At 39.6% G+C, this 23,553-nt stretch overlaps 3 protein-coding genes across 3 annotated transcripts; 2 read left to right on the top strand and 1 right to left on the bottom strand.

Moving 5' to 3' along the window:
- The first annotated feature begins 936 nt into the window (after positions 1-936).
- LOC116180786 lies at positions 937-1,771 on the top strand. Its single transcript, XM_031500914.1, has 3 exons — positions 937-1,096; positions 1,146-1,242; positions 1,290-1,771. The coding sequence occupies exons 1-3, from the start codon at positions 1,009-1,011 to the stop codon at positions 1,417-1,419; spliced, it is 315 nt and encodes a 104-aa protein (XP_031356774.1). The 5' UTR covers positions 937-1,008; the 3' UTR covers positions 1,420-1,771.
- A 7,404-nt stretch (positions 1,772-9,175) lies between these two features.
- On the top strand, positions 9,176-10,136 carry LOC116180651 (therostasin-like). Its single transcript, XM_031500750.1, has 3 exons — positions 9,176-9,436; positions 9,485-9,575; positions 9,626-10,136. The coding sequence occupies exons 1-3, from the start codon at positions 9,364-9,366 to the stop codon at positions 9,741-9,743; spliced, it is 282 nt and encodes a 93-aa protein (XP_031356610.1). The 5' UTR covers positions 9,176-9,363; the 3' UTR covers positions 9,744-10,136.
- Positions 10,137-17,027: 6,891 nt separating this feature from the next.
- On the bottom strand, positions 17,028-21,969 carry LOC116180692. The gene is made up of 4 exons (XM_031500808.1): positions 21,879-21,969; positions 18,745-21,847; positions 18,338-18,342; positions 17,028-18,185 (listed from the first exon to the last, which is right to left on the bottom strand). Exons 1-4 carry the CDS (start codon positions 21,967-21,969, stop codon positions 17,206-17,208), a joined length of 4,179 nt encoding a protein of 1,392 aa, XP_031356668.1. The 3' UTR covers positions 17,028-17,205.
- Positions 21,970-23,553: the final 1,584 nt, after the last annotated feature.

Here is a 23,553-nt window from a genome sequence, read left to right on the forward strand (position 1 = left end):
AAGATTAAACCTAAGGGGTTGTTTGAATCGCTCGGAAGATTCCTTTCAATGGACGAATGTCAGGTAAAAGCTAGCCGATCTTATTTGCAAACCAGGAGGGCAGTATAACCACCACCATAAGATGCTTACATTGTGATTATTTTGTTATAATTTATTACTTCACTAAACAAGGCGACTTTTGACCTCTGGCCAATCGAATGGAGTTAAAGCCCAGTACACCTTACACATATACCTAAACTCCTCCCAGGAAAAGAAATAAAGAATAATTGAGCAGTCCGGCTCTGTTTGACACGTTCAAAGAAGACCTTGTCGCGACAGATGTGAAAGATGAGTTTGTTTAGCAACAAGTACAGCAAAAGCCAAAAAAGAAAAAGAAAAAAATGCTAAAAACTACACCGAGACGCGAGCTCCTTACACCCTCAACGCTTTCAAAAGTAATTATATGAAATCACGTTGGCTTGGAAAAGCTTTGATGTATCGTTTAAAGCAGAACCGTTTCAGTCGCTAAAGCAACATAAATTGGGATGCAAGACTGCCGAGTAATTTGTTATTAACGAGTGCACTTATAAATCCCCGGAATGGAACAATAAAGAAATTAACGTTTATATAAGTTAAGGGGATGCTATAGCTGAAGCCACGGATTAAAACGATGGTACGGAACCTCCGAAGAGTTATACTCATTGCCGGTACTAAAAGAAATAAGACTTTAATCTTGCGGAACACAATTTGTAATTTATTTTCTTTATGCCCGCTTAGGGGATGTGTTGAACATTTAAAACGCTTTAAGCAAGAATAACCTTCATGTGCTTAGCATTTTAATTGCGTCTCGACCGCCCCGCCTCCGAAACACAATTTTATCCTTGCAGGTAATTGGGGATTTATAATGAAAAGTAGTGTCATTGACGAGATTGTTGCGGGCGCCATCTGTGGGACGCACGTCAAGCTCAAGGATTATCTAAGTGGAACGGTATTATGTAACGAACGCTGATTCTTATTTTGTCGCGCGAAATGGTACCGAAAGTGCTTTTAATTGTTGGCCTATTCGCCTTCTTCCATTTACGTAACGGTCGGGGCGAAAATCACGAAGACGTATTCGGTAAAAATTGAAATCGTTAAACTACCCCCAATTTTCGTACTTCTTTCAGAGTGCAGCGAAAATGGCACGTATGTTTTAGACGGGGCCTATCCCTGCCAGTGCATCGCCCAATTGAATAACACGCTGAACTGTGACCTATCCAAGTGGTATGTCAATCTCGCTCATATTTTCTGTCTTTAAACCTAGTCTTTAGTCCAGATGAACCGGTGATACGCATCAATTGCATAGTCGGGTCCAGTTGGCAAGACGGTTGCGGCAAGTGCTGGTGCAGAAGCATTGGAAGGGTGTGCTCTTATGATGATTGTCACAAGGAGAAGAACTAAAAATTTCCGTTCAATGATGTTAGTGGAATTCAGTGCTTAGTTATTTAGAGACATTTTTGTTATCTTGACCCTTAGGACAGCGATAATGGGGTCACACGTTCTCATTGCGGTTTATACTTTGCTTTAACTAGTTCAAAGGTTACAACCGGTCTACAGCCTAGGCAGGAATCATCACAGAATTTGTGCACAAGCAACTTCTACACAAGATCTGTAAAGAAAATACTTAGAATGTACACGTAATGTACATAAAACTTACCCGCGCAGTGTAAATTTAGCTAGGGCTTTCGAAGGATCGAGATATAATTATAGGACGTTCATCGCTTTCTAATAAATAATAAACTTATGGAATAAGTATCGCTATTTTGGTGGTTAGCCGTAATAATCTATACACACAGGTCACACATAATTTACACAGAATCTACACAGAATCTATGTAGAATCTACACAGAATCTACACGAAATCTACACGGAATCTACACAAAATCTACACGGAATCCACACGGAATCTACACGGAATCTACACAGAATCTGCACAGAATCTACACAGAATCTGCACAGAATCTACACAAAATCTACACAGAATCTACACAGAATCTACACAGAATCTACACAGAATCTACACAGAATCTAAACTGAATCTAAATGGAATCTACAGGAAATCTACATAGAATCCACACGGAATCTATGCGGAATCTACACGGAATCTACACGGAATGTACATAAAATCTACATAGAGTCGCAATTCCACATAGCGGTTGTGGTATTCTAAATGGCATCGCTTAACGTTGTCTGGCTAGTCCAGGGGCTAGTAATTAGGCCATTAAGTTGTCCTATCAGCTTCACGTTATTATTTTCTACAATCCGGCTCAGCACTAAACTGTAATTCACTCCGTGCGTCCCTAGATCGTTTAATGTTACCGTAATGTCTTCATCGTTGAGTCTTCGTCTTCCAGCTTCTTGTATTTGACGTTATGTTGCTTCCTGTGCTTAGTTTATTATGTACATTTTGCAAATATATAAATATTATTATTAAATATTATTATAGATTTTGGCATAACCGTTTGGCAGGCTGCGATACGAAACGAACTCTATCCATCAGAAACGGACACGTGTAGCCCATTAATTCTGCCTAATCACCCGCCAAACTGGCACAAATAACTTTTTCACGCAGTGAATCGGCCAATGATCCGGAAACCATTGACTTAGAAAACAATAGAGCACCAAGTTTATTGAAAAACGATAGATTTAAAATACAACAGGGCAACATTTTAGAGACCAACCCTCTAATGAGGCCGACCATACGATATACTTAAAGCACTATTAAAATATCTCCAACTACTTAAATTTAATAAAAAATAATATAAAAACCTTTCAAAATCAAATTCAAATACGCCAGCGGGCTTCCGTTTAAAGTTTGGTAAACTTCATATTCAAAGGACGACTTGCGAAACTGTTACGATAAATACGAACAATAGTGTAAACTTTATCCGACAAACATAGCAACGGTGTAAGCTTAAATAAAGTTAAATTGCTTGTTGCGAATACGAAATAGACTGCCCCATTCAGAGAGAATATACTTGAATTTTATGTTGTAATTTATTCTCCCACGTTTTAAGCGACTGATGGTGCGCAAATTTCAAAAAAGGTGCAGTGGTAGATTTTGTATGATGCTCACATGAGGTTCCATCTGTAGGGTTTTCAAACCGTGTCGCTACTTAGCAGAGTAACGTTCGGGTGGTTTCTGTCCCATATTTTAAGTTCAGCACTTATTGCCTGGGTATCTAGGGAAGTGGTGTCGCTAAGTACAGTTTATGCAGGGTCGGAGTTGGCTTCTTCCCAAGACGCGTCCAATTAGGCACGATCCAAAATAGTCACAAGGACACATGGGTGTGAGTGAGCACTTGTTTTTTCAGTTTGGTAGTTGAAGTTTGGTTGGTTTCTTTCAGTTTAGGGTCTGAAGTTAAACTGTTGTGTGGTTTAATTGGGTTAGGGCGTCAGGCAAATTATCCAGTGCGGGCTCATTATTTGACAGGTTTTCTTAAATTTTTTGACTATATACACGGACCTGGCTTTTCAAATGCGTTTTAAAACTTAAGGCACTTGTGAGACGTGTGATACGGCGTGATTGTCTCAGATTATGGCTATTAATGAATCTGTTTAGATGACTGCAGTTAGTTGAGTTTAGTAAACTAGTGGGAAATTGATGGTTCCGAGATAACCGTTAGAGCATTCGCGTTGATACGTAAGCAAAGTTAAATCAACCCCCTGTAAACTACCGTAGGGTGTAATTTATTTCGTGAACAGAAAACAGCCAGTGTTAAGCTAACAACCTGTAAATCGGCACGTGGCTGTTTCATATTTTGGTGTGAGACTCGAGAGTGTGTATTTCTTTGGATACATTTCGATAGCGAAGTTAGGTTAAGTGGTGGTGGTGGTGTACGTCCCACCGACACGGACCTTTAGGGAAGTGTGGGTAGCCTGGGTCGGAGGGAGACTCGAACTTCCACAACTCGAAGTAGGTAATACTGAGGTGCCGGATGATGGATGGTGATCCACCGCAACTGCTCAATTTGAGGGTATTTTAATAGATCAAGCATAAATAACGAAAAATATTGTAAACAACGGCAATATAAAAAATATCCTTACCTATGTTAAAGTTAGCAAAAGCTATTCAGGTAAATACGTTTAGATAATTAATTCCGGAAATTTTATCTTGAGCCTCTGGAATTTCATAAGCCTTCCACATCTTTGCTAAAGTCATTACAACGACAAAAACCGAAGTGATCTTTTCCGCAATCGCAATGGTATCAACTCGCACTATCTGTCAGCACACTGAAGGCGCTCCTCCTATGGTTACATTGAACGCAGAAACGGATGGTTACAATCTACTAGCCAAGAAAGAACCGGGAAATGAGTTGGATGGGTTCAGAGCAAACACTGGTCTCCAGGGAAGGAGTGCCCATGCAAAACCCCTATGTTCATCTTATACGAGTGCTCGCTGGCTAAATTCTGGGAAATTTAAGGAATCAAGGCGCAACCCTATCACAGGAAAAGGACGAATGCAAGGAAGGGTATCAAGAATCAACAACACGGAATATAGACAACACAAATACCGTAAGCCTGCCGCTGAAAGGATAACTTGAGGAATTGGAGAAAGCACCCGCTCGCCTTCTACAGACGGAATCCAGGTAGGGGGGAACTTGCAAAATACTAGATTCCCCACCATGCGGTGTTAAAAGAGGAAAGCTCCACCACAACATTACGAGTGGTGTTTTACGTCTCAGTCACTCACAACGAGATGACGCTAACTGGTCAAAAAATACAAGAACATTTGTGTAAAAATGGGCCACTAAAACCTCCAGGTTAAAGGTAAAATCTAAGGTGACCCCGTTTAAATTGAAGAAAGCCCTAGCGCGGTTGGAGCATTGTGGAACAATACTGGCGGTAACGACGGAAACGACCAATCTTAAAATCTCCCCAACTACTGAAGTCTATTAAAAACTAACCTAAAAACCTTAATAAAATTAAAATACGCCATCGGGTTGTCGTTTGGAAATTAATTTGAATCGATCAGCACAGTTAAGTCGGTCACCCGTAACTAAGAGCAGCGTGTGCTTGATTGGTGTTCGAGAGTACCGAATTTTACGAAGTATTATACCAAACATTTATCCTACCTTCATGACGAATCTAAATTTGTAGGTTACACTTACTCCACGGAAAGGAAACCAAATCGTCCATTTTTGACCATCTGGCTCAACGCCTAATAAAAAGGCAAATTTATATTACTTTACGTAACCTGCAAAGGCTTTAAACTCCCATAACAATAATTTCGTTGAATTTGCGGCACAGTTTTGCGATTACGCGGCTCAATTTCAACTTTAGCAATAAAAAATCAGGTACGATTACGCGACTGTGAAAGCTCCTCCCTCGATTATACGAACTCGCGTGGAAATTTTTAGTCGAAAATATATGTTACGCGATCTAAAATGCCGCTGCGCTCGATTTACATAGGTTCGACTTGACAGTTCAGCGAAGATTCTTTTCTCCCACTCAATTTTTACTTATATACTCACCAATCCAAAAACACGAAACGGACCCAACGCACCCCAAACACATCGGCTAGCTTTTTTATACATAGGGTGTAAGAGCTGCCTTTAGAACCGGCAGTTCCGTTCTTTTTCACTATGAAGCGGTACAATTATAAAACAGAAAACGGAAAACGGAAAACGGAAAACGAAAAACGAAAAAACGAAAAACCGAAAAAACGAAAAAACGAAAAAATGAAAAAACAAAAAACGATTAAACGAAAAAAACCAAAAACGAAAAACGAAACCTAAACAAATGAGACGCGCTATTAACTTGTTCCTTCATTGCTACCGAACTAACTCTTTATTTGCGTCGGAAAACGTCCGCTAGTTTTGCCACGGTTTTGCGTATAACTTTTCTTGAGCCATTGTAAAGCATTCATCAATTAGGTTAGCGAACCGCTTTTTGGCTTAAGTTCAATCGATTCGTAATTAATCTGCTTCCGGTACTTCACCTTTTGTCGAAACTTTGCGCAGTACTCGGTCACCAAAAATAACGCTGAACAAATTGCTTCCAAAAAACTGTGTTCTGGATGGCTTACATGTCGTTCTCGTGCTTCAAGCTTCAAAACCGAATTTGCTTTTCTTGGCCACCCGCCGTAAGCGCTACGACGCGACGGCGGCAAAACTGTCGCCTGAATGAATCCCTAGTCATCTTTTAAATTTACAAAACCACCCACAAAATGATGCTAATTCATCAATTACCCACGGCCATTTAATTTTGCAAATTCACAACTTCCCCAGGACCCACCCAGTAGTACAGTATAACAGACTGGCGCCGGTTACTTGCCCAAACCGTTAAACGGACACGACGCACACAGAAACCAGTGAATCGTAAAAACTCCGATCGATAATTTTGTTAAAAACTGACTCTTTTCAACCCATAAAAAATTTGTAGACTGTAACTTGCGTAATAAAAGTTTCCCTAGGGCAAGGTCAGCGCTCTTTGGTATCTCAGCCTCAGTACAGGTTTACAATTGGATGTTCAATTCGTACTTGATTAAATAGCTTCAGTAATCGCAGCATTTAAAGGATATTAATGGACCATGCCGATGAGCTCTCATAATATGTGCGCAGTTTCGAAGAGTATTGCAATTTTATTTACTCGGCCGAAGATCGCCTCAGCTTCCTTTGATTTTATTGTTCTGTAATTAAAATATTGCCTGATTTCGCATCAATTCTGAGAATTTGGCACATGGGAAATTTCACTGGGGAACATCGTCGTCGAGGTACGCGGCCGCTTCCGTACGGGTCGAGTTAGGACATCGCCGTTCCGGCATCCGTCCGATAGCTTCCATAAGAAGCGAAAAAATCGAAAATTTTGGAAAAAATTCGTAGCTCGAAAACGTTACCTGATTTCCTTTTGCGGTTTTCTGGAGATCGCGGGGGGGGGGCGCAGAGCGTGTTCGTGCGGCGGTAAGATTCTGGGGTTAATGCGAATTTGGAAACTTCTCGACCCGGAGAGCCACTCGCGAAAAGGGATTTTTCCGCATTTTCCAACTTTGCGGCCTTCTACCGGTCAAACCGTTAAGGCGGGTTCACATTGGTAAATATTTGCGTTACACGTTGAATTTGAAACAAATTTGCTCGTGTGCGTAAAAATTCTTGTCAATGTGGACTGTATTTTTGTAAGTTTTCGTGCGGCGCACAGTCCACATTGACAAAAATTTCGGCACACACGAGCAAATTTGTGTCAAATTCAACACACAACGCAAATAAATATGTGGATCCGCCTTTAGAGTTAGAGCGAAACGTAAAATTGTGCGTTTGTAGATTTGGACATCTACGAGACGGGACGGGAGGGAAATATCATCCCAAACATTAATCATATAGCTTTATGCTGAATCAAAATTTGTATGATACTTTGACTCCTTACACATGAAACGAGACGGCCATATTTGTGACGTCATAACGTTACTAAGCTACCGAATTTTAAGAAGAATCATACAAACATTTCTCGATCGACTGACTAATTTATTTATTTGTTACTCAGTTGTAAACGTTGATTAACAAGACAAAACGCAAACGGGTAAACGTCATGTTTAAACGCTACTGACTTGTAAAACTGACAGCAGACTTGTAAAACTGACAGCAGAGTAAAACTGACAGCAGACCTGTAAAAATTTTACAAGTTAGTAATCTAGTAATTTCATTGGCCAGAATTAATGCGAAGTCTCTGTTACATGGATCACATGATATTTTAGACATTTCTTCAAAATCAATTTAAGAACTAATTATTTACGTTTACAAATGAGTAACAAATAAAATATTGTACATTATACGCCAAGTAATAGTTTTTACTGGCTCTAGGAGATGACAGGCTCGCCTAACGGCTCGCCAGTATTTACACTTGATTAAAATTTACCGTTTTTCTCTCCCCGCTGCACATTATACAACATTCTCCTGCCCAAGTACATTCCCTCTATTCTTAAACTTACAACAAATGATACGTTTACAAAACCTAGTAGACATTATTTCCTCCACGCTCAGGCCAAAATGCATTATGTGTAATTGAAAATATACACACCCATTACGCTTTGAATGTCTTACCGTAAAATTCGGTGTCTATCGATATTTCTGGAACGTTCGCTAGGCTATATGTATTAGGCGTATCCTAGGGCGCCATTCGTACTTTGATACATTTACAGTAATCAATTTTTAATATTATACCCGTTATAGGCACTCATTTGTACAGGATCATTTGAAGTAAAAATTTCCAAATTCAGAAATAAACGACGGTTTATTGCTAGACGATTACTTTGTAATTGATATAGCGATCAAAAATCTAAAACTTTAGAGGAAAGAAGTCTCAGGATTGACAAAGTTTTTCGATGATTCAATTGGTACTATCACCAAAGAGTATTTGAGTACTCTTTGCTATCACCTCGAAATATTATGCGTGGAATCATGGTCCTTTGGAAGCGAGTGTGAAATACTCTAATATCGCCTTCAGGGTGTTCTGAGTAATGCTAGACTACATTTGGTACCATTTAGGACTAGCACAGCGCGTATAGAAATAATATTAATTTCAAGACCATTTTGCAATCAATCTTTTTCGGCGGACTAAGACTTGGATCCATTAACTCATGGTCATTTTTTACTGTTGCTACCTCGAGAGAGGTAAATATAACGAATGTTCTGGAAACGTTAATCCAAAGAATGTGGACTCAACATTTTCCAGGAATCAAAGTGGAAGATACGAAGTTTTTCTATCGCCCTGATTATTGGCCAATTTGCAAGGTTGCTAGATTAATTAAGCTTGGGTAAAATTCAACGCCCTAGGTGGTGGCTTTACTTACTACTGAAATATATTAAACAAACATTTTGTTACTCTTCAAGAGTTATGGCATGGCACGAAAGAACGAAGGGGACAATTTGGAATCAGCTCAAAATGGAGGGGGAGATTTTTTGGGGAATAACTAATGACCAATTTCTATTTTTGATAAAATACTGCGTGCTATTTCCTCTTGACCATGATGAATTTGGCACGTCTCGCGTTTACCTGTGGACAACCACGCCAGAAGCGTGTATGAAGTAATGGTAAAAACCAATTGACTCTGTTGCATAAATCACCAAGATAAACAATCATCCGAGCACCAATCAACCGAGCCGAGAGTTGGGGTTTCCGATGTCTGAAAGTGTCAAACATTTTGTTATGAATGAACGTCTGTCTTGTTTGAATAATCAGTCGAGCTGTTCGAGAAAAACCAGTTGCCCATGTTCTTACAAACGTAAAACTGAACCCGTTCCTCGGGTTTTCCCCCCATTGATATCTTACGCTAACGTTCACCAGTTAAATACACGCTTGCTCGATTACAAGACAGTAGACTTTAAACCCGCGATTGTTGACGACGTTGAAATGAAACTAGCAGCGTTGGTAATTGTGCTTCTTTTTGCGTTTGCAGATTGTTCACCGGCCCGTGAACTATTTGGTAAGACAGCTCGTTTACGGAAGTTCTTCTAAACGTGACAAATTCCAGAATGCAAGTCAGGGCAAGAGTTCATGCAGAACGACTGCAACCACTGCTACTGCCTGAAAAATAACGAGCTAGTGTGCCGCATAAATAAATGGTAGGTGACCACTTGGTGTTTTTTAGGAATTTGACCTAATTCCTTTGCAGCCAGCACGCCGAAAGTAAGCAAGCGGAGCAGTGCGTAAGCGGAACGGTATGGTCGAAGGGGTGCAACAAGTGTTGGTGCGTCATATCTGGTACTGTGTGCACGAACCACGAATGCTAGTACTCTTCAAAGAAGAATTCCTCTCAATCAGCTGTGATATCACTAAGAATTAGGCAATATTTGTATAGTGTAGCTAAATTTAGAAAAATTGCGAGTCGCTTGGTGGAAGTCCAAACAGGAAGTACGTCAAGGCTACTCGATTAAATTAAATGAAATCATCATAATGAAATGTTAATTAGGTTTCTTGGTAACTATAATTTAGACTATTTTGGAAGAGTCGAAGGTCAATGAGCCCCAAGCTTTAGACAATGTGATTTATTTTAACATTAAAGATCGTTCACACTCTGTAATAATAATTTAGTTTTTGCAACAAAGCGTACGTAAGTAAAAGATACAAATTGTGCACGGAATATGGCATGCGAAAGGAAGATGAATATAAATGATGACCTAAAGTATTTTAATTTCATTTTTCCTAAAATAATTCGCGTCCTCTTCCACTACTTCACTCCAGCTTTCCGTTGCTCTTTACATCCCCACAGCATGTGTTCTACCATATCTTCCTCTTCCTCTTGTGGTGCACCCAAATCGACAGCTCTCGCGCTAACGAAAGCGGGAAAAACACGAACTCTGAACAGGTCCAGGAAGTTAGCCACCGGTATGAAGCACAAATTACGTCACCATGCAATGCCCTTACACCAGAAACCGGCAGCACTAGTCCAGGAGGCAGCGACATTTTTTGTGCACTCATTTCTACAAAGCTGATATTCTGCCATTTTATTGTTTTGGTAATACAAGTAAACAAAACGGTAGTCTACCGCGTCGGCGTATGTACATGCCTCATTTCTACAAGAATGAAAGTTTCTACAGTAATTATGTATACCTAAAAATGAAGTATGGTAATAGTCTACCGAGCTGGAAGCGTTGCATCACAAAAACCTAAATACGAAAAACGTTCAAATTCATAGACTGAAAACAAAAACATCTCGTTTCTCAACAGATTAGTCAATTAAATTTTTTGCATTGTTATCAAATTACCGGGCTTTTTTTGTCAAAAAATGGTATGGAAACTGGTACTTATAGACCGGGAGGCAGCGTACATAGTAACTAAACCATAAGCGACAAAAAATTCGACAATACAGGCTGAAAGTACGTTGAAAACTAATAATAAAATCACTCGTCTGCCAGTCGTAAGTGGCAGGCAGCATTAACTTGGGGCGGCGCTGAATAGGTGACTTCTTTAGGTGATCAAGTAAATTACCAAACTATAAGGGTCACGGAAAAGATTTGTATCAAGAAATCCCATTTTTTCCATAGTTTTCAAATATGCTATGGCAGACGATTTCAAGTGCAGCGTTGGTAGCGAAAGACGCCCTCCAATGTAGGGAAAAACACCCCTGAACTAAACCATGAGGACCGTATAAAAATTATACATAAAAAATTCCTCTTTTTGTCACTACTTTAAAATATATCCTGGCAGACGATATTAAGTGTAGCTTTAATAGTGGCAGACGTCTTAGAAGTTAAAAAATTTAGGTATAGTAAATCCCAGCGAGTGCGAGCGTGTGAGAGATAAGCGCGCGAGAGCATAACCAACAGAGATAGCGATAGGATACTGGCTACTGAGATCTTTCAAACCATTTGATTCTAAACTTCTGATTCACATAGTTCCATCCACTTCAATGAAACGGATTGTAGAAACTCGGACATTTTTCGGTGGCATTCGCCCAAATTGCGATGAAACCATGAGGACCATACACAAGTCATACATCCGGTAAATGCGTGGGAACCGGTAACGCATTACCCTACGCCACATCAACACCCAAATTCACGAACATCTCTCGAAGATTTATGAATTTCTGCGTGTCATTGGAAAAGAGACCTACTTCCATCTATACCTTGATGGTAGCGTCAATTTTTACATTTCCCAAAGCAATAACAGCAATATCCATATCAGAAGCGCTAATAATGACTTTGCTACTTGTTGGTAGTATACCAAGATGGTAAATTATTCGAGAATCTGCCTCTTAGTGGCTGCAGCACAATTCAGTTTTACCACATCATCTTCCCTTGGCACAAATTTATAGCACTTATCTTCATATGTGGCAAACACAACTTTCCTTCCAAGTAAAGCGCAACAGGTCTTTTTTGCCTATGAACGGTATAAGTAATCTATAAGAGAGGCTTTGAGCTATCATTGCGAAGTGGTTTTATGAAATTTGCAGGCTGCTTCTGAGTGGAAACAGAAATTGAGTAGGATTGTAATCTTTCCTTATTTTGATCCCAAAGATCATGTTCTGCGTCCTTCATGGAAGGAGTAACTATCAGTCAAAAGTAAAATGTACTTCTCTCGCTGACACAGCACAAATCTTGCCGAGGATGTGTTCAGAAAATCGCTGAAAGGTTTAACGGGGATCTTTTAAAAGATGTAAAAAAATAATCCATCGATTAAAACAGCATCTACAACTGGCGATGGATTAGGAGCACTTGAAGAAATCATACTTCCGAAAAAGTTTCAGCAAAACAAACTTGTCGATTTTAATCATCGATCCATCAATGTTGCATACAAACAACGGAACTGGAGTCAGAGAATAGTTTAGAACGAGCTGAAGATCTATCTACTTTTCTCTTCAAGTTTTCTGTTTCTCAGTCTGAGAAGAATTCGAGAAATACCGACAATCTTATCGCGAAATAAACAATTTATTATTTTCCCTAATTTAATTCGTTTGGCAACTCCAAGCGGTGCCTAAATCTATAGCTATCTCTGTTCGTTGTGCTCTCGCGCGCTTATCTCTCACACGCTCGCACTCGCTGGAATTTACTGCACCTAAATTTTTTAACTTCTAAGACGTCTGCCACTATTAAAGCTACACTTAATATCGTCTGCCAGGATATATTTTAAAGTAGTGACAAAATTATGTATAATTTTTATACGGTCCTCATGGTTTAGTTCAGGGGTGTTTTTCCCTACATTGGAGGGCGTCTTTCGCTACCAACGCTGCACTTGAAATCGTCTGCCATAGCATATTTGAAAACTATGGAAAAAATGGGATTTCTTGATACAAATCTTTTCCGCGACCCTTATAGTTTGGTAATTTAGTTGACCACCTAAAGAAGTCACCTATTCAGCGCCGCCCCAAGTTAATGCTGCCACTTACGACTGGCAGACGAGTGATTTTATTATTAGTTTTCAACGTACTTTCAGCCTGTATTGTCGAATTTTTTGTCGCTTATGGTTTAGTTACCATGTACGCTGCCTCCCGGTCTATTATGTTCACGATTTTCTATGAACAGTAGCATTAAATTTTGACACAAAATAGCGAATGTCAATGATATTATTCATTTATGAGTTATCGTGCACACGGATAGACGAACAGACAGACGGACCCAATACAGCAATACAAACTGATAAACAATCTCGAGGATCGTTAATAATGAGAAATGGAACTGAAAATGAACTAATTCTAATATCATTAGATAAACAAGAAAATTTTTATTTCGATTGGAGTCATTATAAACCCGCTAAGACCTAAATTATCATGGGGAGCAACGATCAGCAAAAATACCTTTTTCCTATGTTAATTGCCAATGTTCGGTTTTGAAATATTTTTATTTTACCTATGCTCGTGTATATAATAATTTAGAGGTACTTCTAGCAGAGCAGTGCAGCAGCTGCGCTCGGAAAATCGTACCTTCCAGCGTGTCTACAGAGACGTTAGCAACATCACGGGATCGGTAAACCATTTTTTTTTTCTTATGACATCAACTTTTTCCAACAAAATTTCATCTTTGTAGAAATAAGTTCAATCTAGCTCGGTAGACTATTACCATACTTCATTTTTAGGTATACTTAATTACTGTACAAACTTTCATTCTTGTAGAAATGAGGCATGTACATACACCGACGCGGTAGACTACCGTTTTCTTTACTTGTACTATCAAAGCAATAAAATGGCAGAATATCAGCTTTGTAGAAATGAGTGCACAAAAAATGTCGTAGCGTCAACGAACAAAAACCATACCGCTATGAAGTTTCCACGTCTCAAACTCATTCAGACCCCGTTTTTTTTTATATATAATTAAATAGTCCTAGATAAAATATCATATTTTACTTGCATAAACAGGGGATTATGACACTCGCCTTCGGCTCGTGTTGCAAACTTCACTTCACCTCATGAATCGCACCCTTTATATGCTCGTATAATAATATACTGTTATGTGTTATTATGTTATTATGACTTCATAATTGACTAGTTCTTAGGTATATTATAATACCCTTAACTCCAAAGGGAATTATCATAATTCCCAAGAGCGTTATTTTTCCTTCATTCGTTTCTATGACAACAGTTAAGAAGAACAGTTATTATTTCAAGGATTGTTAAATTTTGTACTAATTAATACTTTCCTATACAAATATTATAAACAGTTGAGAGATTCCCATGCTCAAATCGTATACTTATTTACATAATGATCAGATCCTTGTTTAGTATCGAGTAAGTACTTTGTCCTTAAAAAATTGGGAGAAAAACTTTCTGAGATTGAAAATAAGCACGTTTCTGATACGACATTCAAGGATTTCCTGCGCTTCCAGTCTTCTAATTTTTCCAACTCTTTTGCAAATGCTGTTACCACGAACTTATAAATTAAGATGGACTGCTGATTAAACAGTTGCATAGAGGTAGAAATGGCCCTAGCCATGATGTGCACGTTTTAGTTATTTTCAAGGGGAATTTTCCTAGTGCTCAAGTTTTGAAACTATTGCAGCCTTGGAAAATGACATGTGTCACAGTAATTTATTTAGAAAACGGGAGGTTAATGCTTGTTTATTAATCATTAAACTATATACTCTGTAACATAGTTCAATGATATTAGTTGATTTGAATTTCGCGCCAAGTGAGTGCACATCATGGCTGTCCCCAAGGTTGTTTTATTAGAAAGGTTGTCTGGTAACTCTAAACCAACAGAATGCTTGCATTTTGAAGGCGGGAAAACGTAATCCAGAATACACATTTAAAATTGCTCATAGGTTACAATGCTAATAAAAGGGGTAAAACATTTAGTTTTTGCAGTATATTTTTCCATTTATATGGGTATATGTATATGTATATAAGGGTGGATCTTATATTGGAAATCTTGGAAGTTTATCGACTTCCACCTTTGAAAGCAATCAAAGTCTTGCAAAAATGAGTGTGGTGCGTAAGCTGTTTTACATTGCATGAGGACTTGTAAAAATGTAATCAAATTAATTTTAGAGGTGGAAATGGATAAAATTCCGCGTTCTACAAAATAGGAACCACCCCTATATACCAATACCTAGCCTTTGAGAATTAAAACTCTAAACATTCTTTAGCGGATGACGCCAAATAAAATGCTGTTGCGTTTTATGGAATATGTATATTTATAGTATGTACAAAGTGGTAACTGAGGTGCACACGGCGAGCTCTGTCGTTGGGGTGAGCCCAGATGCAGGTCTTCTGACTGATGGAGTGTGGCGCGAGGTCGAGCTGGCAAGGCGACCTGGTTCTGCAGGTGGAGAGCTTTTTGTTTCTTGAAGTGCAGTCGAAGCAGTTCGTGGCTCTGCTTTTAAACGTTTGCGGCCAGGGACGCTACGCTTTCATCGGTTGGCCGTTTTGACCAATGAGGGCGCAGCACATTTTAGTTTGCTGCCGGATGTGAAACATTTTCTTACCCATTCTTTAAGAACGGTAGGGTCCTTGGGAAACGTAAAAACCGAGATTTTATTTACACCAGGATGGGGAATTTTAGTGCTACCGCCACTCATCTAAAAAAAATACTTAAATATAACATACAAAAGTGCATATAATTGATGAACTAATCTTTCAATCACGGCTATGAAAACCCACAAAATTCACAAAGTAAATGTCTTTATATTGCACCAAACAGGTATCTACAGCTAATATGTCCTTATGCACTTCAAAATTCAACAAATTTTAAACAAATAAACTATAACTCAAGAAAAATAAGCACCCGCGCAACTAGAAACAACGTTGAACGTCAATGTCTGAATTCTCGATGACGTAAACATTCCGTCCCTCCCGCTTCCGCCGACATAGTTACCAGGTAACCTTTGAAATAAAATAATTTTGGGCTGTCCCCATGTAGGTGTCATTTGTCAATTTAGCATTAGCAGTCCATCTCAATTTATATGTTCGTGGCTGTTACCGAGGTCTTTTGTATCACCTCGTTGTGTACTCGCGTAAGCACTTCTTCAGGGATTTTTTCAAGGATCATGCTGAATTTATTTCGCACTAATTTTATATTGTAAAGCTTATATGACAAATTTCAAATTAGTCCCGTCAAATTAGGGTTTGGGCTGGATGTTGTCACTTCGCTCAACGACACCAAGCGCATCCTATGTAAAAAAATCCGCTGAAACCGAAAATCATAGTCCCCCTGGTCGGAAACGCCCGGAACATATTGTTATTAACAAAAAACGAAGAAAGAATGAGAAAATGTCGTGTTTTTCCGCATTTGACTTCGAATATCTCGTTAACTATTGCTCTGAGGGAAAGAATGAATAGAAATGAACTTGTTTAGAATAAAATTTTATATAAGATACAGTTGGTCCGGAACGCTCATTTTCAATTGCTATTGTTTTTTATGGAAAAATGTGAAAAATTAATTTCTAAAATTAACATTTTGTTATTACCAAGTAAAGTTCATCCGATCTTTTTGAAAATCCGTATTTAGTATCTTCTTTTGATAACAAAACAACATGACAAATCCGATCACCGTAGGTTTCATACTCATTGTGTACCGTACAAGGGGGCTTCGATAACAAAGAATTTGATTGTAAGCGGACTGTAATTATGAATTACTTCCAAGGCCTTGTTTATGCTGGGAATGAAAGAATATAGACACATAAATAAACGTGTTTATTATCAAAAATACAAAGTAAATGAATTTCTATTGAACATGGTTGACGTAGGCACGGCGGCTACTAGAATATGATAAAGTTACGAAGGATAATGTAAACAAAGGAACTTACGGGTTGTTTCGAAGTCCATTAACAACGAAGGCGATGTTGCAATGGCGAAGATTGCTCTATTCTACGAAGTTGTCGAATTTGTCGATTTTGTTACAACGAAATCTTCTTATTGATGTGCGGTGCTTTGACGTTCTGCTTGTTAATAACGATGTTGCGAACTGCACGGCGACATCTTGACTCGTTGTGGATCGATCGAGATCTATATGCGAACGACGAAGGCTAATCGGCCATTGATTAACGGCGACTTCTCAACGTAGTTGAGTCGATGGCTTCTAAGCGAAGAATCGGACGAATTCTGCGCGACGAGTACACATATTGCCCTTCTGCGGCTCATGCGCGCACACGTAACAAATAGGAATATATACAGGCAAGGCAAAACGGTTGTGTACAGGGTATTTTCATTAAAGGAAAAACGAAAGGATATTTTATTCTAGTTTGGGGACGCAACATACCGCCCACCAAATTCTAACTACGAATTTACTATAAAACAAATCAAACAAAGCAAATAAACGAAAATTATTGTAACGGCAAAGCGCACAATTTTACTAAAGGGCGTTTGAGAACCCCACGAATTGTACGAACGGAAGCAACTGTAACGACTCCATCCGAACCGGGAAAAAGATTGTCAATGCGACCAAGTCTGCACTTTAACGGAGGCGTGGTTTCATCTTTAATCAAAACTAATGTGCCAATGTCGGCCGGTACGAGATTTTTGTCAGTAGCCCAATGGCTTTTCTGATACAAAGTGTGCAAGTATTCTGCTTTCCAACGCGCCCAAAATGACTGCTGCATGTGTTGCACCATTTGCCAACGAGCAAGACGCGAGGATTTCAAGTGGGATAAGTCTGGATCAGGAGGCGACGACAAAGGCTCCAAGGTTAAAAAATGACCAGGGGTCAAGCTAGCTAAATCATTAGGATCAGTACTAATGGGACATAAAGGTCTCGAATTGAGAATTGCTTCTATCTCTATAACTACAGTATTAAATTCCTCCAAAGTGAGGATTTGGTTACCTACAACTCTAACTAAATGTCTTTTTACCGATTTGACGCCGCTTTCCCAAAGCCCACCAAAGTGCGGAGCAGAGGGAGGGTTAAAGGACCACGCGATGGCTTGGGATTCAACAGATTTTTTCATCAGCCGATTAAATTCTCTATTCGCGCCGACGAAATTGGTACCACAATCGCTAAAAATTTGGACACAACGTCCACGACGGGCTATAAAGCGTCTAACTGACCCAATGAAGGCATCAGTAGATAACGACGAAACGACTTCTAGATGCACAGCTTTGGTCGCGAAACACACAAAAATACACAAATACGACTTTAGGGTTTTTGCTCCACGAAATCTAGCTGCGGTGATAGTAAATGGCCCAGCAAAATCACAACCTACAACACTGAAGGCCTTAAGATGGCTTACCCGAAGGGAAGGTAAATGTGCCGAAGGAGGACAATAAGTAGTGGGGTTGACGCGAAAGCAACGATTGCAATCGGCCAGATAACGACGAATAGAACGACGAGCAGAAACGATCCAAAAATTTTGAAGAACCAAATACATCGTGGCGTTGATGCCAGTGTGATAGTTTTCTTGATGAGTATTACGAACTATAAGTTGAGTCAAGCGATGCGACTTTGGTAAAAGGGCAGGATGTTTGGATTCATATGGCAACGACGAGTTTTCTAAGCGACCACCAACACGAATCAGGTTGTCACCGCCCACCATAGGGGATAATTTTGCTACCCAGCGAGGCAAATTCTTCGCAGAGCGTAGCTTGACGAAAATGTCTCCAAACACCTCTTCCTGCACAATTCTTACTATAAACAACAAGGCACTATGACGTTCCGATAATGACAAAGAACCTGAGCGAAGATCAGCAGGGTGTCTGACATTACGGACAAACCGTAAAATTAAAGCAACGATGGCTTGAATTTAGGTAGCGACGAACAATTTTTTAACAACGAGTGTACGAAATGATCTTGGCCTCCGATACATTGAATGAGGCAAGAAACTATGGGACGAGAACTAAACGAATCTTTCAACTCCAAATTGTGCGAAATGTTTATTGGCTCTGGAGGCCAGAAATTAGGTGATAAAGTCAAAAAATCAGGGCCTGACCACCACAAAGGATGCGAAAGTAGCTGACTTGGCAATAAGCCACGAGACGCTGAGTCAGCAGAATTTTTCTGAGAGGGTACATGACGCCAACATCCGGGAGGAATGCGTTCATGAATGTAAGCTATTCTATTGCTGACGAAAACTTTCCACTGCCTAGGTAACGAACGAATCCAACTGAGGACAATTGTAGAATCAGTCCAAGCGAAAATTTTGTCAATAACGACAATATCACGAAAAGTGTCCAAAACGAATTTGACTAATTTAGCCAGGAGTGCTGCAGCGCAGAGTTCCAAACGAGGAATGGATAACTGCTTGAGGGGAGCTACTTTAGATTTTGCAATAACTAAACAAGTACAAGATTTACGATCGGAAAACGAAAAACTAAGGTAGACTACGGCGGCGTAGCCACGTTCAGACGCATCACAAAATCCATGCAATGTGCAAAGATACGAATCAGAACCAAAATCACCCCCCGGGGTCAACTCACGAGGGATACGAAGCGAAGAGAGTTGAGGTAATTCAACTTTAAATTGATTCCATTGCGAAACGATACAACTGGGAGGCTCTGCATCCCAACCAAGACCTAACAACCAAATCTGTTGGATGAGACACTTTGCGACGAAACTAATTGGTGCAAGGAATCCAAGAGGGTCATAAATACGAGCTAATTCCGAAAGAAGTGTGCGTTTTGTGCACGAAACGTCACGAGGATTGACAACAAAAGCGAAAGAATCAGAAGCTGAACGCCACTGAAGACCAAGGATTTTGGCAGTGTCGGAAGATTCACTATCAAACGAAAGAGCTTGAGGCTGACGATGATCTAAAGGAATCGAATCTAAAACTTCTACACGATTGGATGCCCATTTGCGAAGCTCAAAGCAACCCAGGGCGAAGCGATTTACTAATTGTTCAACGAATTGAGAAACTAATGGAGTCAGATGACTAGAGTCCAACTTCAACAGAGGTTGGCCAACGAAACGATTTTCCAACGAACGAAAACGACGATTTACAACTTCAAGAGAATTTTCGAAAGCAGGTTTCGAAACCTTGAATGGGAGGGCAACACCAAAACGACCAGATGGTTCCCTATACAACGAATTTCTAAAAATGGATTCCGCGCGATCATCCTCAGGAGTGATTGCAGCTGGTGCAGGCGGAACTTCTTCGACGTTCCAAAATTGCTCGACGACTTTATCTAGAGACGACAAAGGCGAGTGAACGGAAGAAGGCGAACTAAGCGACGAAAACAACGAAGTAACGGCGCCATTGACCGAACCTAACACTACATGACCAAATATTGTACCCAACAAGAAAGGGTGTTCCAAATTTCTACATCTCCTATCTAGACCAGGGCTAGCGATTTGAGGGTAGATGTCTGCGCCCAGTAACATCTGAACTGAACGAGACCTGTGCCATTCATAATCCGCCAATCTAACTCTATCAGGCATGGGGATATCAGAACTGACATTATCATTTGGCAAGTTGCCACAAATTTTATCCAAAACGAAAAAATCTACTTTAAATGTGGGATCAGTACGATCACTGGGACGAATTTCTCCAGTAACTATAGACGATGATTTGGTTGCGACTTGCCCTAAACCACAGATGGGCACTGCATTGGTTAGCTTAGACAAACGAAGTTTGTTTGCTAAGCTCGAACCAAGATAGGACGCTTGACTGCCAGGATCCAGCAAGGCCCGAACGATATGGTAACTACCGAAACGATCTCTAATCTCTAGAACTATGGTACCCAGTAAAACGGGAGGACGATCTGAATTGGAAGCCATGAAAGTGGCTGAGCAACGACTAGTGCAAGAGGTCAATTGGTTCGATCCATTTGATTCACTTGTAGATGGCGAAACGACAGGACTAGAAGGTCTATTCGAAAAATGCAAAAGTGTGTGATGACGAGCGTCACAAGTGCGGCAATTCCGCGAGGAGAGACAAGAAGCGACGACATGTCCACTAGCCAGACAATTTAGACAGATGCGATTACGTTTGGCGATTTCGTAACGATCTTGGGGTTGCTTTTCGTTGAAAGCAGGGCAACTAATTAGGCTATGGTTTCGAGAACATAAGAGGCATTTGAGAGGAGGTTTTGAACGAGACTGCGACGACGAAGTTGCGACCAGAGAGGTCTTGCTAGGAGATTTGGTAAAAGTACCAGACGACGACAATGACAATTTTTGCGGTTTGCCAACCGATTCGAAACTACGAGGATTTTTGCTATTAGATTCAGTCACGTTCAACAAAAGTGGTGCCTGTAAGGCTTCTAACGACAAACAATGTTCGCTCAACAAAGGCTCTATGCCTGAAAATGTAGGAATTTTCTTTTTATCTAAACGAATTTCAATCTCTTTGCGCGTGGCAGAGTCGAGTTTGTGAATAATGACATTAAAGAGGACAAAGTCCCAAGTGTCGGCAAGGTTCAACAATTTGAGAGCCTCACAGTTCTCACGAACAGTGTTCAATAATTTCCGCAAGCTCGAGGCGGATTCGACGGGTATAACCGGGATATTTTGGATTTCATTCCAATACAAAGTGGCTAACAATCGATTATTATTGTACCTATCTAACAAGGCTTGAAAGGCGATTTTATAATTAAGTTTCAAGTCATCCGAAATGGGAATTGACTTAACTAAATTAAGAGGTTCGCCCGAAAGGCTACCTGCCAAAAGGTGAAATTTTTCCACATCTGCGTATGGTTTTTCGTCGACTAATTTAACAAATAAATCCCTAAAGTGGGGCCAATTACGAATGTTGCCATCGAATTTAGGCAAAGCTATTTTTTGCAAGCGATCTACGAAATGTTTTTGTTCCTCATCGACCGATTGCCGAAGAGGATTACTACTATTTGGTACACGCGAAATTGGGAACAATTCTAAATACACAGTTTTTATTTCCACATATTTAGCGAGAAAATCTACACCTACATCGATTTCTTGTTGCAAATTGTCAGGTTTATCTGCTAACAACGATACTATTTCTACTTGATTAAGGTCAAAGGTCTCTTTGCAAGATTCGACCTGTTGAAACCACGTACCTATTAAACATATTTTTAATCGATAAATCACCGCGCGCCTGTTGAGATAAGGCGTGGATGGTATTAAGCGTGGTTAACGAAATATTTCTAAAGGCTTGGAATTGTTTTAATTTGGCAGCCATTATAACGACAAAATAAAATGCAAATGCAACGATTTAATAAGGATAAATTTGTGTACAAGAGGTGCAATAGCGCGTGATAAAAAAGGGCAACACTTGGAAAACCCAATAAGTACGATAACTAAGAGATAACGAAAGCAAATTTTATTACAAATGTTAAAACTCAGCACGACGTACGACATGAAGGGCAAATATTTCATTCAAATACAATGCTATGAAATGCGAATAAACTATCAATGCAAATTTCGGAATCGTTAATTGTAACTTCCGCGACAATCGAATGTAAATTTTGAATAATTCTTTCAAACCCTTCACGTTAAGGCATAGGAAGATTTTTCTAACGAAACGAATCCGGCTCGAAGGACCAAAAATTATGTACCGTACAAGGGGGCTTCGATAACAAAGAATTTGATTGTAAGCGGACTGTAATTATGAATTACCTACTTCCAAGGCCTTGTTTATGCTGGGAATGAAAGAATATAGACACATAAATAAACGTGTTTATTATCAAAAATACAAAGTAAATGAATTTCTATTGAACATGGTTGACGTAGGCACGGCGGCTACTAGAATATGATAAAGTTACGAAGGATAATGTAAACAAAGGAACTTACGGGTTGTTTCGAAGTCCATTAACAACGAAGGCGATGTTGCAATGGCGAAGATTGCTCTATTCTACGAAGTTGTCGATTTTGTTACAACGAAATCTTCTTATTGATGTGCGGTGCTTTGACGTTCTGCTTGTTAATAACGATGTTGCGAATTACCCGGCGACATCTTGACTCGTTGTGGATCGATCGAGATCTATATGCGAACGACGAAGGCTAATCGGCCATTGATTAACGGCGACTTCTCAACGTAGTTGAGTCGATGGCTTCTAAGCGAAGAATCGGACGAATTCTGCGCGACGAGTACACATATTGCGCTTCTGCGGCTCATGCGCGCACACGTAACAAATAGGAATATATACAGGCAAGGCAAAACGGTTATGTACAGGGTATTTTCATTAAATGAAAAACGAAAGGATATTTTATTCTAGTTTGGGGACGCAACACATTGATTAATTAAATAAACAAGTACCTACAAAAAGGGATGTTTTGTCTTTCAAACTGGGGGACTACAAGAGCGTTCCCAATTTTTTTATACATAGTGGAACCGTAAAACAATCTTTTCCAATAATTGTCCCGATCATTTTTGCAAATCAATGGACTGTGGAATTTTTATTAGTTAACTAACAAATCGAATGGCTTCCGAAATTTAACAAGAAAAGTAACTGTATAATCGACCCTTGGCACTCGGATTAATAAAAATCATTCATTTTGGTGAAATAGAAGCATGAAAAAAGTTCACGCTGTAAAGAATCGATCGGTGCGACCCGATTTGCAAAATCATTTTTGGTTATTTTGAAAACTGGCTTCAAAGTCAAAAGCGGATTTCTCGTGAACTATTAATCGGATTTGGACATATTTTTTTTTAATGTACGACTTTCCGAGAGCTTTACATTCGCCTATTATAGAATTATATCATTTTGTTATATTTCGGGAGTTATTCCATTTGTTAACTAAGAAAATTCTTCGGATTTTGAAA

This window comes from Photinus pyralis, unplaced genomic scaffold, assembly GCF_008802855.1.
Source record: "Photinus pyralis isolate 1611_PpyrPB1 unplaced genomic scaffold, Ppyr1.3 Ppyr1.4_LG9, whole genome shotgun sequence".
NCBI lineage: Eukaryota > Metazoa > Arthropoda > Insecta > Coleoptera > Lampyridae > Photinus > Photinus pyralis.

Coding starts and splice junctions, on each gene's coding strand:
- LOC116180651 (XM_031500750.1), top strand. CDS start 9,364: ATGAAACTAGCAGCGTTGGTAATTGTGCTTCTTTTTGCGTTTGCAGAT. Junction 9,437..9,484: donor ACCGGCCCGTGAACTATTTG/GTAAGACAGCTC, acceptor GACAAATTCCAG/AATGCAAGTCAGGGCAAGAG. Junction 9,576..9,625: donor GTGTGCCGCATAAATAAATG/GTAGGTGACCAC, acceptor ATTCCTTTGCAG/CCAGCACGCCGAAAGTAAGC.
- LOC116180692 (XM_031500808.1), bottom strand. CDS start 21,969: ATGGCTGCCAAATTAAAACAATTCCAAGCCTTTAGAAATATTTCGTTA. Junction 21,848..21,878: donor CTTATCTCAACAGGCGCGCG/GTGATTTATCGA, acceptor TATGTTTAATAG/GTACGTGGTTTCAACAGGTC.
- LOC116180786 (XM_031500914.1), top strand. CDS start 1,009: ATGGTACCGAAAGTGCTTTTAATTGTTGGCCTATTCGCCTTCTTCCAT. Junction 1,097..1,145: donor AAATCACGAAGACGTATTCG/GTAAAAATTGAA, acceptor TACTTCTTTCAG/AGTGCAGCGAAAATGGCACG. Junction 1,243..1,289: donor AACTGTGACCTATCCAAGTG/GTATGTCAATCT, acceptor CCTAGTCTTTAG/TCCAGATGAACCGGTGATAC.